The 16,649-nt window shown below is 38.5% G+C and overlaps 1 protein-coding gene and 1 pseudogene across 1 annotated transcript; one reads left to right on the top strand and one right to left on the bottom strand.

The window, feature by feature from the left end:
- The first annotated feature begins 3,333 nt into the window (after window positions 1-3,333).
- LOC149117359 (neuropeptide Y receptor type 2-like) lies at window positions 3,334-4,644 on the top strand (annotated as a pseudogene).
- Window positions 4,645-7,713: 3,069 nt separating this feature from the next.
- LOC149117358 (uncharacterized) lies at window positions 7,714-12,058 on the bottom strand. The gene is made up of 2 exons (XM_089283007.1): window positions 11,762-12,058; window positions 7,714-9,463 (listed from the first exon to the last, which is right to left on the bottom strand). Exon 2 carries the CDS (start codon window positions 9,408-9,410, stop codon window positions 8,415-8,417), a length of 996 nt encoding a protein of 331 aa, XP_089139133.1. The 5' UTR covers window positions 9,411-9,463; window positions 11,762-12,058; the 3' UTR covers window positions 7,714-8,414.
- Between the last annotated feature and the right edge of the window lie 4,591 nt (window positions 12,059-16,649).

Raw genomic sequence — 16,649 nt, 5'->3', positions numbered from 1 at the left:
TTTTCCCTGCTGGATGTAATAAGATAGTGCCTGAATTAGAGCGCAGTGAATAGCGTGCGTGCTTTCTTACATTAACTAAATCGCTAATATAAGCTGGTGCCATACCATTTAGTGATTTAAAAGTTAAAAGTAAATTTGTTTTTTGTTATTTGTGTTCTTTTTTTTCTGTTTGGCGCGCTGATATTTTCTAATCTCCCTAAGGTTAAAAACAGGTAAGATGGTATTCCATTCACTCGTGCCGAACAGTTATTTGCTTACATATTTTTATTTGAATAAGGAACCCTGTTTTGGCCAAAATGGTAACAAGGTTTCGAGTCGGATTTAAAACTCATTCTTTTTGACTCGCCAGTTGTTAGATACACCAGCTTGTTATAAAGTATGCTTGTTGGATTCCTGTTACGTCAAATAAAACTGCTTGGTAAACCTAGCATAATTTTCCATATTAAACTGAAACGCAAGTTGCCCTTTCCATACAGCTGAATAATAAGTAGGATCCCTTTGGATGATCCTCCCACAAACCCAAAGGAAGGTCGGTTTAAGGAAGGAGACTAAGAAAATCCAATTTTGTTTGAAGGTCTTGAGTGAGGCGACGGATTTTAGCCCTTGGACGGGGTGAATGAAACCCCCCTTGGGTTTTCCTTCTGTTAAGGCACAGCGAAATAAATTTACATTGATCAGATAGTCCAAAGCTTGCTCTACAAAATGATACCATATTTGTTGGTTGCGACGTCATGACTTCAAATGACGTGATTTGACCCGCCATCTTGGATCGGCCATCTTGGATTTTACTTTTTCTTAAAAAGTCAAGAAATAACGGAAATTAAAGGGACACTGTCACCATACCTTTACGAATCTAAACAGGGAGCCTAACTACCACCGTCTTACAGTGTCCTAAAGTTAAAGCTTTACTATTTCATTAATTTTCGATTTTGATCACTTAAGTTCAACTTTTGTTTAATAGAAAAGAATAGATAAGGGTCATGTTGAGAACAAATTCACTCGTATTAATTCATTTTCACAAGTCCCACGCACAATCCTCCCAAAGTTAGGTTGTATCAAGAACACAGAAGACTTCTACGCTCAGCAAGAACCAAAATAAACATTCTCATCAAATTGTAGATAGAGTTCCCTTCCGTCATTGGCTTTGACTCTCGCGAGGTCTGAAGAATTTCGGAGTAATGTTCGATTTTGACCACTAAATGGTTATTTTAAAACAAAAATGTCTGACGAATAACTGGATCATGCTAAGAACATTTTCACTCCAACCATTGCAACTTATCTCTACAGGTCCTACAGTACAGTCCTCTCGAAATTAGCTTCCGTCCTAAAACAATAGAAGACTTCTGTGCTTAGAAATAGCTAAAATAGACCTTCTTATTTTGGAAAAGAGTTTCCTTCTTTTATAGGCGTTTATTGTCACAGACCTAAAGACTGAGTGAGTAAGTTTTAGTAGCAATGAGCGGCAGACTGTGATTTGTTTTCTGCATATTAGTATAAACTCTTTTTTTCTATAAGAGTATATTTTATGAGAATATCTAGGCAAAAATTTGCGAAATTTTAAGAATATTTTAAGAATATATGAGAGGCTGAGATGTAAAAAAGAGTGCTGATTTTGTATACGTTGAAAACTTGTAAATACAATACAATTATTAACTAAATAAACGATATAAAATTATTCCTTTCTTTTACAAAAGTAGAATGCTGGTACCTTTCTTCTTTAAAAGTAAGATGTGGCAGGTTCTTAGGGGGTCTTGTTGGGTCCCTCTTCGCGTTTCGCTTGGAAGTACTGGAGCATTTTAGCATTAGTTTTTCAGGAACCAGGATTTTGTAATGCCGTCATGATCAGCTCCAGCATATTTCACTTCAAGCTTAACTTCATGCTTTTGTCCTCGCGGCTTTTTTATTTATTTCCTATCTTACACATTTCAATTCGCGGTAACTAGCTTAGTTATATTTGCTGAGCTTTGTTCTTTGCTTAATTGTTATCAATTCTTTGTATTAAAATTCTGATATAGAGTGTTAATCTTTTGTCCGCCGTCTTGTCTGTTCGAGCTCAATTTTTCAGTTTCATCGTTTTACACTCAATTTTACTTTTCTGCACTGATTTGGGGTTAATTCACATATTCTTAGCCAATCATAATACAGAAATTGTAACTTTTATATTATTACGTCAAGTACATGTGGTAATTCATTTTATTTCAAGGAAAAGTACCTCATTCACCCCTTGAACTAACTCGTACTGAAGCTGTAAAACTTGAACCGCTTGAATCCTAACCTTCAGGATGAGATCAAGTGGTAAATACTAAACAAACCTTTTGTAAAACGCCTCTCTCCTGTATGTATTCAACAAACGAGAAGCCCGTATCTGGAGAAATACACGACAAATTAAAAATCTTCCTGAAAGCTATATAGTAAATCCTTTATTGACCAAGCTTGTTCGATCAAATGGCTGCGTATTGGCCTCGTTCTCTTTTGGCGAGTTAATACAGCTCGACACCGTCTCGCTTCATAAACACGCAAAAAACGAACTTGGCCAATATCCAGCCATCTTGACCTCACACCCATAGTCAATAACCCATATTTCTCGTCACAAAAGCCGCCGCGCAAATCTAAGCATTCATTTTTTGCTTCTCAGATCGCTGTCCTGAAAGTAAAATTGGCAGTCAACCATGAAGGGAAAAAAATACTTAACGACAATCTCTTGTGCTTTTTTTCTGAACAAGCAATACCCTGAAGTTTAATTGGTGGGATTTCCATCCTAGGCCTATTGGTTTACATCGCCAGGTCCGGATCTTTCAGGAAATCAATTAGAGCATAATGGCAACGAGAAAAGAAAACGTTCTTTGTTTTTTAGCTTCGATCACGTTTTTCTTGTGAATAAAATAATTCAAATTGTATGAATTACTATCGCAGCACCTGGGCCTTCCAAATAACCCGAACCTTTTGAAAGGATCAATTCATGGTGAAAATCATTCGGTGCTGCAAACTAAAGCATATTGCATCCTCATTTGCATTTTATTTGAACCGAATTTTCCGGTTGATTGGGAATCATCCCTTGTTAATTTTAAGCACATGAAATGCGAGTTGTCTTTATCGTCAAGTTTGAAAAAACATTTGTCAGCTTCGTAACTGTTTCTCTTTCTCTCAGAAGACAACATTATGGCTATTTGCGTGCACTGTGGGAGAAGCCAATAAACCAACAATCTGATTGGTGCTTAGTATGATAATTGATTTTACTTCCTGGACATGAATGAAGTCATCCTCAATTGTTAAATGTACTGTAATAGTACAGAATATAACAGGTAATAGCTTTAGATAAAACTTTAATTTAGCACTGAGTGTCAGGGTGGAAGAATGCCTAACTCGACAAATGCGAATGTTTCTACCTTGATGGAGGAAAGTTATTCTTTCACACCAGTGCCAAGAGGTCTCTCCATCGCAGTCCTCGTGATGTTGTCGATCTTGATTTTGGCGGGAGCTTCTGGAAACGCTTTCGTGTGTAATCTGATTCGAAGACGCCGTGACCTTCGCAAAGTACCTCACTACCTGCTCGCCATCTCTCTTTGACTGGTGTTCTAACATCGCTCTTGGGTATGCCGTCCCTGTTAACAGGAACGGTCGTCAGTTACCTTCAGGCTGGCCATTTATCATTCGCTGAGATATTGTGTAAAATTGGTCTTCCTCTTTCAGTCGGCTGCATAGCGCTAAATGCGTTAACTATAACTCTTATGACAATAGATCGCCACGATTGCGTTGTTCGTCCATTCCGTCGTCGGCTATCAACGGAAAACGTTAAGAAAATTCTGCCACTTACTTGGCTTGTGGCCTTCATAATTACTGCTGTACTCCTCGTACTTTTAAGAAAAGAGACCTCTGTTTGCTATACCTGGTTTCCTTATAACCAGCCTAAGTCTTTTCGAACGAAACAAGGTAAATTTATCCTAATTTACTTAACAGCAATTACACAGCTAGATACGCAAGCGATCGTGCTAGTGATAATTACTTTCTTTCGTGTCATTAAGACGTTACGCGCGCCAACTATTCTACAGTCGGCAAGTTCATCCTTTCATCAACGCCAGGAGAAAAAACTTACATATCTGACGTTTAAAATCTGTGGAGCTTACATTTTATCCAGGTTTCCATTGATCATTTGCAGCATTGTTGCACGCAGCGAAGAATTTCAAGGGCAGGCGCTCAACACCGCCATGCTTCTGACAGCCACGACGATTTATTCTCCTTTCGTGTTACATCCAATTCTTCATTTCAGAATGCTCAGAGTCAGGCAGCCAAACCTTGTTGGCCATTTTGTAAGACCAGCCGCTCAGGCACGACCGACGGTAGAGAATATCCGAGCAGACGGGGTAGCCAGCCTGAACAAACGAAATGTTACTATTTCAGCCACCTGAGGTTATTGGAAGGAGAACTTGTTTCTCCCGAACACACGATACACGAAGAGTCACAGTAGAGAAATGGACAGACCAACCTCGTCTTAAATTAAGGATATTCCTCCCGAGAAAGGAAACATTTTGATGAGTCGCGATTATTAGTCGACTACGTACCCGGCGCTAGTCTTTTGCTTTTCCACTATCATTGAATCGAAAATTTGTTATCTTAATCATTCAATAAATCAAGTCAAGAATCAGGGATATGATAGATTATTATAAACAACTTCACCGAAATTAAGGTTTATGCAGTTTTCGGGTAGTTTTTTCAACCGAAATTTTTAAAGTTTCAAATACGTCAACAGTCGATCAATATAAGTAGGTAAGAGAGGGCTACTGAAATCGACGATCTGGAGAAACAGCTTTTATTTTCATATCGGCGTATCCTTGAGGCTGTAGACGATTTGAGGCGCTGATAAATAAGTCCGCGACCTCACAAATGTGGCCTCTCTGTCGTTTTGTTTATAAGGGTGCCAACGAGAAATGAACATTGATGGAAACTGCCTTAATTTAGGAGTAGGCGACCCAAAATCGTGAAAATGGGGCATTTTAATATCTGTTATTATTGCCAGCTTGCGCGGGTTGTTCTTGTAATGGGAAAATATCAATCGAATTTATTTGTTTTTAAAAATTCTTTTGTGGGGAGGCTTTTTTTCATTTCCTTTTCTCTTCATTTATTTGTCAAGTTTATGGATAGAGACGTGGGCGAGTGTCAAGAACCTGCAAGAGCAATAACGAGACAAAAAATGTTTCCTGAAACTTAGCAAACACTAAGCTACCTCAACAAAACATTTCTTACTGATGTATGTAAAAGCGCTTTTAAAAATCTTTTCTCAAAAGGGCCACCACAACAAATTTAATAATTCATTTTCGTCATTGTCACGCAAAGTGAAAATTGGCCGCCAAACATGGTGGAAAACAAACTTTTACCTGATGACAAACGTTTGTGCAAACTTTTCAATAAGCAATTTTCCGAAAGCATAAACTGCATTTTGCCGGGAAGCAGTTATAAACAATTGAACTGAGATGACAAAAAGGCCTTTCTTGATTGTGTTTTCTTTTGAATAGAATGATTGAAATGATCGATCACTATTCAAGTAATAACAGTTGGCCTTGAGTTGAGTGCCCGAAGGGTCCCTGCTGCTCAGGAAATCAATTAAAAACTAATTCTAATGAGATAAGAAAACGGTGTTTCTTCGAGCCACCCACCCCCACCCCCCTTTTTTTTCAAAAGATCAATTACTACCGCAGTTAATGCACCTGGGCCTTCCGGATAACGCAAACTTTTGAAAAGATCAATTCGTTTTGAAAATCTTCCTGTTGCGATTGGGCAAGCTAAAACACAATGCAAATTCATTTTATTTTATTCGCATTGAATTTTCCGGTACATGGAAGACGGTCCTTGAGAAGAGGAATACGTTTTTCTGATTGTGAATAAAATGATTCAAATGATCGATACTTTTCAAGTAATAGCACCTTGGCCTGAGTTGAGGCTGAGTTGACGTGGTTTTCAAATGTTTCAATAAATTTGAAATTTAGGGATTACGTTGAATATTGATTGATCTCATTGAGGGCCAAGTTTAAAAAAATCATCGAGTGTGTGTGTTTTTTTGTTTTTACATTCCCGTCCAAGTACACAATTCGAGGGTCAATCTTTGATAAAAAAAAAAAAAAAAAAAAGGTAAATAACACCCCACATCACTTAATATTCAAGCCAATATTTCAGAAAATAAAACAAAGGGTTTTCTCTGGGATCTTTACTAGAGGTAATAAGATGTTGTAAGATTCATTTAGTACCAAAATACCGTTAACTGAAGTCTTGTAGCCATAGTTTACAATAACATTTAAAAACACCTTGAAACTTCAATCGCAATTTTCTTGAAAACGCTCTGAGAATTTTACCTTTTAAAATTGTGCCATCGTCTAGACAACTATGTCAGATCGTAGATCCGACCTCTCATTTCCAAAATTACCCCTTAATGGTAAGCTATTAGGTCTCGTGAAAAATGGCATATGACGTCCTAATGTCTCCGTGGTAACTTAGATCTTGGTAAACGCGGTATGTTCATTTGAAACTGAGTTTTATCTTTCTCTAGCACGCCGGTAACGGTCGACTTTCTGTTGGATTGATAATGGTGATGCTCTAGTCGATCAAAGGAGAAAAGTATCGTTACTCAAAACTCCGTTCGAGCCACCTTAACTGACGTGAGAAGTTTTATGTTAGCCTGAGTAGGATCCTCTACACGTGAGGCGCTGAGAGATAAGCCCAGGACCGTAGGGCGTTTTCACTGTCACACAATAAAAAATAAAATCAAAAACCATTCAGTGGATAAATTCAAGAAATTGTGATATTATAGAAGATAAATAAAGAAGACATTTCGTCAAGTTTAAGGTGTGTGCGCTGTCGCAAAGTTGAGATATTCGTCGAAATGTTCTGCGCAAATTTACAAAGCCTAATATGGAGCCGCCATGTTGGTGTTCCTCTGTGGGACACCAATATGGCTGCCGGAAAATAGTGTTAACATTTGGAACTTAGGACATTGATTAATATAACTGCACTGAACACACAAACATTTAAATAAGCACTTTTCCAAATACTTCAATGTCTTAAATGGCTAAAAATCACGAGGTAAATACATGGTTTTCAACAAACGCGATCACAGCTTTTTGTCACGCACCGCCATAACTCTAAAAACATCAGATCGAGGTTGGTCTTGATGCGGACGTCTCGGAAAACAGACTTCCGTTCGAGAGTCCATCTATAAATAACTTGACCAGGAGTCTCCCTCATTTTCTCTTGAGCCCATATAAGGGGGTACCCCCCCCGGGATATTTCCCTCTATTAAAGATTCTATGACGTGAACAGAATAGCAACGTAATATGAACAAGTTGAGCCTCTTATGGATACACCACTGCTTTCGGAAACCGAAACATTCCGTACAGAGCTATAAATAAAATTCAATTCATAACAAAATAAATAATAATTCGTTTTTGTTATTGCGCTCAGTGGTTTTGAGCAGCGAGCTCGTCGATTTCGGCTATTTTGCATCACTTAACCTAGGATGCTTTTCTCAGTTCGCGTTCTGCATCGATATAAACTTGGCATTTATCATAATGGCGAGTGCTGGAAAATCGAAAATATCATCGCACTCAAGATAGTACGTATACCGGGCAATTAACTCGTTACTTAACTAAAGATATCATAACATAAAGTTTTGGTCACCTACTTAGGATACAAATGTTGTCACCGAGTTACTAGATTGTTTTCCAGTTTCAGTTATAAGACTATTTTTTATTAACGTTGCAATTATTATTATTAGGTTATTTTCCTACATTTGTTTGATTTCTTTAATTTACACATCTCATTTTGGTATGTGTTAGTTATATCATTACCACACATTTCTCTTAGCTAAATTAATCCACTCCCTGGCCTTATTAGGTTTAGAGCCTGATTATTCTATTATTATACATTGAACTCACTATCTCTTTTCTGATTGGCCAAAAGCGTACAGTGAATTTTCGAAATCAACGCCTGTGACGTCATCTAGCTGCAGATTATACAATAATCACGTCAAGGACACTCAAGGTCACGGGTTATCATGTCATGTATGACCGCGGTGCATGATTTCTAAGGGTAATCATGTCAAGTTCGCACGCTTTCTGTTGCTTGCCGTCAGTGAAGAAGCAAACACATGACTTCCTTTTCTTCTTCTCGTTCAATGTATAATAAACCAGTTATTAGATTCGGTTTTTGTGATATCCAGAATAATCAAGGTCTCGGTGAAGGTTATCAGCCTCATCCTTCGGTTTCAACTAATAACCCCTACCTCGGCCTTGATTATTCTAGACATCATCTAAACCGCATCCAATAATTGTTTACAATCTGTAATAAATTGGCAACTACTTGGTCAGCAAATTCAACTGACTTAGCTGGTTAATCTAAGCAACAACACTTGCAAGTTCTCAAGTCAATTAAGAACTGGTTTCGTCCAGATATTTAATGCGCAATAACCTTACGTTGTTACTTCCCATTATTTCCTTGTTACGGAGAGGTAAATCTGCAACACGTCTTTCTCGCTGTGGTCGATTCCGAAAAAGTGCAAGTACAGCTGATCTGTATTCTGGCTTGCGGATAGCGTATAATATAGGATTTACGAGGTGGTTGGCGTAATAAAAAGCCAACATTACATTAAATAAATGAAAATACTCTGAAAAGGACAAGTCCTTCTTTACTTCACTGCTAAAAACCGAACGTAATATAATAAATGGCAGGTATAGAAGTAGAGATACAACAGTCACAATCAACAATGTCATGGTCAGTTTTCTTTCTCTACTGGCTGCACCATGGCGTTGAAGCTGCGCTCCCCAACGGACTTTAATAACAATGGACACGTAAGAAACAAAAATAATCAAAAGGCACAACCCAATAAATGAAATCAATAAGAAATAACGCGTGGAAGGTTCTCCATATTGAACAAGAAGGGCATGGCCAATTACCACGAAGCTGGTTGTAACCCAAACAACGGCAATTATTATTCCGTACACCGATTTCTTCAGCAAGCGATGCATGAACGGGCGATATGTCGCGTGCATCCGTTCTAAAGCAATAATGGTGATGTTTGATAAAGAACTAATAGGGAAAAACTGGGAGGATGTATCTGGTATATCATTTGCCCAACCTTCATTTAAATGCGAGTTCCATACATCACAAAATGTTCCAACCGAATAAAACAGACCATACATAACAAATCCTCCAGCCAACATATCTATGACCGCCAAATTTATCAAGAGATGCGTGCTTCGCATGCGGAAATCAGGTTTTTTTATAAAAACAATTATCGCACAGAGGTTGATTGTTACTATAGCAATAGACTCAACTAAGCCTACAGTCATCCAGGGTATGCACTCAGATAAAGATAACTTCTCAAAGTGGTGGTCAAAAGACGTCTCAAAGCTGTGTTCAGACATCTTGAAGCTCTATTCTCTTTTTGTATGGCTGTTCGAAGTAATTACCCGTCTGTCTGTGGAGAGAAGCGAATTCTTGTTTTAAAGATCTTCTACTACCTGTATAAGGCAGGCAACTGACAGGAATTGAACTTAGCTCACATCAACGTGTAGATTATATTACTTATCATTTTATTATTTGCAGATTATGTTGGTTATACAGCCCGACACCTTCATCAACGCATTGCCGAACACGAGTATTCGGCCATCGGTAAACACCTTTTAGAAGTGCACGGTGACAAAAATCTTCTTAATGAGGGCCAATTTCTTGTTCTCAAGAAGTGCCAGGGGAAATTTGACTGCCTCGTTTACGAAATGCTATTCATCAAAGAACTGAGGCCTAACCTTAACACTCAGAGTGACTCCTTCAGTGCTAAACTCCTTGTTCACCTTATAGCATATTTCTATGTTACCTTTCTTTTTAATGAACCATTGTTTTTCTCGTGTTTATAAAATATTCATACTGGTTTTCTTTTACTTGATAATAACGTCCGACAACGTCCGACAACGTTTTTAAGAAAAGTTTTTTCGCAGTTTTTTATAGCTAAACTGCTTTGAAAAAGTCGCTTCTTTTTCATAATAATAATCATAATAATTTATTAATTTATATTGCGCGGTTGTGAACATGGAAATTACATGTTTAAACGCCTGTAGAAACGCAGGGATTTTATCAATCGAGATAATTTTTTCGCTGTAGTAATCAGGGAAACTACTAAATTTTATTAAATGAAAAAAATTTGGGGGGGTTAGTGGCGTTTTAACATTCAATGATCAAAAGCGCATTACAATATCAAAATATGCTAAATATATGTACATAAACTAAATTTAACAATAATGAAGTAATTCAAACGTTAAAGGCTAAGAGCTAACTTAAAAATAAATGTTTTAAGAAAAGATTTAAAAGTTAAAATACAATCAATATTGGGCAGGCTTACTGGGAGTGCGTTCCACAGTGTAGACGTAGCTACACTAAAAGATCTATCACCAAAAGATTTTTTTTCATTTTCCCGGCTGGATGTAATAGAATAGTGCCTGAATTAGAGTGCAGTGAATAGACAATCATTTGTCTAGCTTCGATTCGTCCTCCTTATTCGCACAGATCTCTAAACTCATTTATTTTCGCGGCATTTGCGCGGCATTTTTCTGGCTCCACAATATTAAGCAAATAAGTAAATTTTTAGCTAGAGATAAATTAGAAATGGTTCTGCATGCTTTCGTCACAAGCAGAATTGACTATTGCAATGGACTTCTTTATGGACTTTCAGATTGTGAAATAACTAAACTGCAGGGAGTACAGAACGCAGCAGCTAGCTTACTAACTTCGAGCCGCAAATATGACCATATTACGCTTGTTTCGCAAAAATTACACTGGTTGCCTTTTAGGTAAAGAATACATTTTAAAATTTCACGGAAAACCGTCGATTCTACATATCCTTTTAATCGATTTAAAGAGGAGGGATTCTCTCGAAAAACAAGTGCAAGTTTTCGCCTTCTAAAGATTTATAAACATATCACACCTTCTCAGAGAGATATGTCAATTCAAAATGCCGCCAGCCAATGGAATAACATGTACAGAACCCCTAGCGTTCACAGTATGGAAAGTTGAGCTTCGCAGTAAAGCAATCGCGTTTCACGGTCACGTTTTAGGCCGGTGGTCAACAATATAGGGCAAAACGGGGAAAAGCGATGCGCAACAAAACAAAAAGAAACCGAGGAGCAATTGCTGAAGCGTGATTACAAGAAGGCACTCTTGACGGACATGAAATCTCAAATTGAAAGTATTTGATATAGGATCTCTGCATCAAGCCATATGCCGCGAAAAGGTCGCTGAGGAGTACATGCCTTGAAGGTTTATTAAACCTCTTTTTCCCAATAACTCGCGCTCGTTTTAATCTTTTACTTTCATTTTTTGGAAAATGCAACTTGAATAATGAACTTTAATTTGGTTGGAAAAAAGAAAACTTGGAAAAAGTAGCCCCGCGAAGGTTTGGAGTAACCTTAAGTATTTAATATTTGGTCTACTCGTCGGCTGCAAGACAAACACATTTGTAGCTCTATTTTCTCTAGTGCTGTAAACTGTTCGGTTATAGTAACATTTTTTTAAAAAAATTTTTCCCCAGTTTTAAGATCCCCCGAATATCGGCTCGTTGCCTCTCAGCGATCGCAATTGAATACAGGTTTTCTATAAAACCAGCTAACGTCAGGAATTCTTTAAAACGTATCATTTGATAGCTACGGATCTTCTCCGCCAGGAGCTCCGATAGTTAAGCAGTTTTTTTATTTTAATCTAACAGTTTAATACATATTTGACTTACCTTAGCTGAGCAAAAAGATGTTGATGCTTCCTATCCTTGTCGATGTAGCATCGACAAGGTTGTTGTTCTCGGCAAGCTTTCCAGCGTTCCTTAAATAAATGCAAATAAACCAGCTGGAAACACTCGATTAAAAGAGAAAAGAAAAAAAACATTTCATATAAAATAAACAGGTCGACTATGGGGCGACTATATTACTTGGCCATTATTTTGCTAAATTTTATGTTATTTAGTAATTCGCTTAAGTGTCTTTGCGATTTATAAATCACAAGCGATGTGACATTGCGATTTATATATTCATAAACCGCAAGCAACCAACGTACCTTTGCGATTTATAAATCACAACCAACGTAAATGTGTGATACGTAAATCCCAAGCTGCGTAAACTGTGCAAATCCGCTGCGATATATCAATCGCAAATATCTGCGATATGTTAAAGTGTACCTAACCCCAAAAATGTTTTTTCGCTAAAACGAATCTAGACTTTATTTGAAGCATTTGGGCGAAGAAATTTTTGAATTTGGTTGAATCCTCGCTTTTCTATGCCCTTTCAAAGTCGCGCTTGAAGTGTTTCACGACCGCGTTTTAGGGAGCTGGGGCGGCGGTACCTGATGACGTCTACCCAGGAACCAAACACAATAGCGCCTCAGTCAACACTCTGTATTTGCTCGAGAAAATGGAACACAAAACTGATCGTTCCGATGTATTTTGGCACTAAAACGTCCAAGTTTTGTCTCAGAATCATTTCTTTTTCGTCACTGGAGTCAGAGGTAAGTTTCGATTCGGAAGACTCCGAAATAAACTTCGATCTAGCACGTTCGACAACCGTGAACTCACTGCTTAGAGCTTTGAGAGCAATTTACAATATTTCAAGCGACGAAGGGGAAGACTTCTTTGCGGACGAGCTGCTTGTATATTAGGAATGGAAAGCTAGATACGAAGTGGAGGAGCAGGCAAACGAAAAGTAGGAAAGAAAACTCGAGGACTGCTTTGGATGGTAATTTCGTCAACTAAACATAAGATTCCCACGCGTGTTTATAGCCCGTTTACATTTGTCCTTAGCGAGAATGTATTTTGTCAAGGTGTGATTGTTCTGTTAAATCCAGTTTGTGTTTTACTTTCAGTTGAATGCTTCATGTTTATAAGAGCGACGTACGTGTTGCAGTTTTGGAGACTTGATGACCTCCAAAACATTGGCTTCGATCGATTGAAAATCGTATTGTTTGGACTTGTATTTTTGAAGCTGCGGGAAGCAAGGCGGAAGGAAACATTTCATACAATTACCGATTTCACATTGTCACACGTTTTAAGTCGTAACTCCAAATAACCAATGTAAATTGTTCTTAAAGCTTGCAGTGAAATTCGTCGGATAAGCGAAAAGGATGTGTTCCCTAAGCGGTCCGCAGATAATGTTACGCGGTCATATTTTTGACGCTATTGCACAGAATCTTTGTCGCACTGCTGATTTCCAAACCTTCGAAAAACTCTGTGAGTCAAAAAATTTTGTTATCATGTAATTCTAAAGGATTAATCTTCGACTTTCATCTAAATCGAAAGAGAAATAAGTGTTGGTTAGCGGCGCACAGTTGCGATCTATTTACATACCAGTATAACGCTTCTTTATCATGATCAGATCACACAACTTTGCCGGTTATGTTATAAATACTGCGGGATTGGAAGATACAGGTTGTCGGTAGTATTTGTACAAATTGCTGGTTAGCTCTTAGCAGAAAATTTATGAAAATAGCGTTCGAAAGTCTGCGGAACAAATTCTACTGAGAGTTCTTCAATGGTTCTCACAGATTCAGTTCGCTTGTTTCGGTTCAACAAAATCAACCATAGTTTACGTCTTTATTGCACCATTAGCCGATCATCGTCAGTAAATTGTACAGCATATCTTTCTTTAAATCTGGAATATTGCTGCAACAGCCGATAGCGCCTCTGGAAGGCGTTTCAGCGCACTTTTCGAATGTGTATTGCACCATCCCGAAGGAAATGAGAGGACGTGAGATATCCAACCTCCCTGGGTAGACGTCACAAGAGCCGCTGGACCCATTCTCCTCAAACTCGGTCGTGAAACAAAATGGCGGTGTTTTGGAGCTATTTTCGAGATTTCGCCGGGGCACAAAAAATCGAGGATTTAACGGAATCCAAAAATTTTTTCGCAGAACTATTTCAAATAACAAGTAGATTCGTTTTAGCGAAAAAACATTTTTGGGGTTAGGTGCACTTTAATATTTGCGCTTAGTGCCTGGGGATGCAAAGGGTCGTGGCACTAGGGTCCCCCATAGCGAGTTGGTGGCCCGAAAGAGGGTTTAGGTGCTTGGACGGTTGCCACCGAAATTGCAACCGCAGTGAGGCCCTTTGCACCGAGTCACACCGACGAAAACCGGTGGAGTAAGAGGTAAGGAAAGGAACGGGTAAAAAAAGAGGAGGGGGAGGAAGGGGCGAAAATGAGCAGGTTAAACCCGGTGGACGACAGCTACGCGTATACAGACCAAATCGCGAGACGAACGTACCAGGCGAAACGCCCCCCAACGGGACTTGTGGCGAGAGCGAGGTTGAAACGAGCCGAGGCCTGGGCGCAGGCCCCTCCTTTTTTCTCCGTTCCTTTCCTTACCTGTAACTCCACGGTTTTCGTCAGTGTGACTCGGTGCAAAGGGCCTCGCTGTGGTAGCAGGATTCGGCTCGCAGATTTGCGATTTATATGTGGCACATGTGCGATAAATATCGCGCACCTTCGATTCATATCGCACCAGATTTGCACATTTGCACTGTTAAGTCGGCACTAGTTTCAAGGTTAAGTCACTTGCGATTTATAAATCGCGAAGGCACGTTTCCTACTTTTTATAAATCACGCAGGTCCTTGAAATTGTGATTTATAAATAACAAGCGCAGTAAAATTGGGATTTACTAAATATTATAATAAAGTTTCCATATAACGCGCGCTCTGATTGGCTGAAACAGCGTGCTTTATCAGAGAACAGAGCACGGGTTGATGACGGTAAGTTGGCTTCCAAACTTTTGCTTCGGAATTTTGACAAATTTGACCCAAATTAAACATCCCCTGTGACTCAGACAAACGCAGTGGAAGCGAGCTATTTTTCTGCAGAAAATATGGCTCACAGAGACCATTGTTAGCAACAGTAGTGTTAAAACTGTACTAAAATAACAAGTTTTGCTAGATTCCCGCCAAAAACATGTACAGCTGTAGCGAAATAAACAAATTCTCAACCTAAACAGTGCTTCGATAAAGACATTATATTTGTTACGAAGGTAGAAATTATACTAAGAAGTAAAACAACGACAGAAAACAACAATTGAACTGTTTCTGTTTACGATAAGAAGCTTTATTTTTGTGAATTTACAATTAAAAATGGTCACTTGCTCAAACAACACACTTACATGCAGTGTAGTAACGCTCGTTCTCGGTCATCTCAGCAAAGTAAACCGACGAGTGGTCAATGCAAAACTTGCTCTGATATTGTCTTCTGTGCTCGGAGTAGAGCCAGTGGGAGCCGTTAAGTCTTTCTAACTTTTACACTAGTTCGGGCAACCTTGCTGCATGCGGCTACAAGCCGTAAATAACTGTAGCTCCTTTCAAATTCAACTCGGCATTTCGCATTTTCATCCACAAGCTTTGAGCTGCGCGTTTCGTAATTTCCATTGCAAAAGTGCTCGTTTTCATGGGCCACAATACGGCCGGATTCCTCTGGACTATAAACTTTTACCTGCCTTTAGATCCGTATTTAAAAATTAACTTAAAAGCGAACTTTGAAGGCATCGTTCTTCTCTCGAAAGCCGCTCAAACTACTCGAAACTGAAAGCTTAGCTGAAGTCCACTTTGTGATTGACAGCTGTCGCTTCGTTAGCCAATCAAATTATTTGAACAATTCTAACAGGGATTGTGATTGGCTTATTTTAGCGTGCTTTATCAGAGAACAGTGCACGGCTGACGCCACTTTTGCTCGTTTGGAAAATAAAGTTTGGTTTGAAAATTCAGCCGAATGCGTGGGGAAATTATCTGATTCTTTATCATAAAACAAATAAAGAAGCCTCGACTGTGCTCTGTTCTGTTGTAAAGCACTTAGGAAACGGTAGAGCACTCAAGAAGTAGGGAAAAACACTCGACTACGTCTCGTGTTTTCCCCTACACTTCTTTCGTGCTCTACCGCGTCCTGCGTGCTTTACAACAGAACAGAGCACAGTCGAGGCTTCTTTATTTGTTAAACATGAAATTTAGAAAAATATTAGCTGAATAATATTTTTACACTTAACGCCCCAAAGTCGACGTAACGGCCACCTGTCCACAACGACCACCTCTCTACAACGTCCACTGTTTTTGGTCCCGGCAGACGGTTCATTCATTCAGTGTTATTTTAATCTTTCTATAACGGCCACCTCTCCACAAACGCAACGGCCACTAAAGCGCGTCCCAACCGCCAAAAAAAACCTCTCGTCAACGGCCCTTTTAACCAGTGACTGACGAAAGGTGATAGATCTTTTGCGCCAGCTGCACCCTTATTATGGAATAAGCTATCACTAAACATCAGAAAAACAGACAATTTTATAACTTTTAAATCTCTTTTAAAACCATAGTTATTCAAAGAGGCTTACAGTATAAACTGACATTAATAATGATATTGGAAAATTGTTTATAATGATGATAGATGGAGACAATCTTTTACGTTATTTAATTCTTTTGTTCTTCTAATTTATTTTATCACTCATTGTGATGCATTTTTTATTTCGATGAAAATATGATTAGAATTGGGATTATTATTTTCATTTAATTTTTTTATTTGTGAATAGTCTTATAATATAAATAATTTTGTAAAGCGCCTGGGATCATATCCACATCGTAATATGTGGGTATAAAAGTGCTATTATA

The sequence above is a fragment of the Orbicella faveolata genome, unplaced genomic scaffold (assembly GCF_042242905.1).
Source record: "Orbicella faveolata isolate gen_17 unplaced genomic scaffold, um_ofav_v1 contig_12, whole genome shotgun sequence".
NCBI lineage: Eukaryota > Metazoa > Cnidaria > Anthozoa > Scleractinia > Merulinidae > Orbicella > Orbicella faveolata.
The sequence above is the reverse complement of the archived record's forward strand: the minus strand, read 5'-3'. Positions and strand labels throughout refer to the sequence as shown.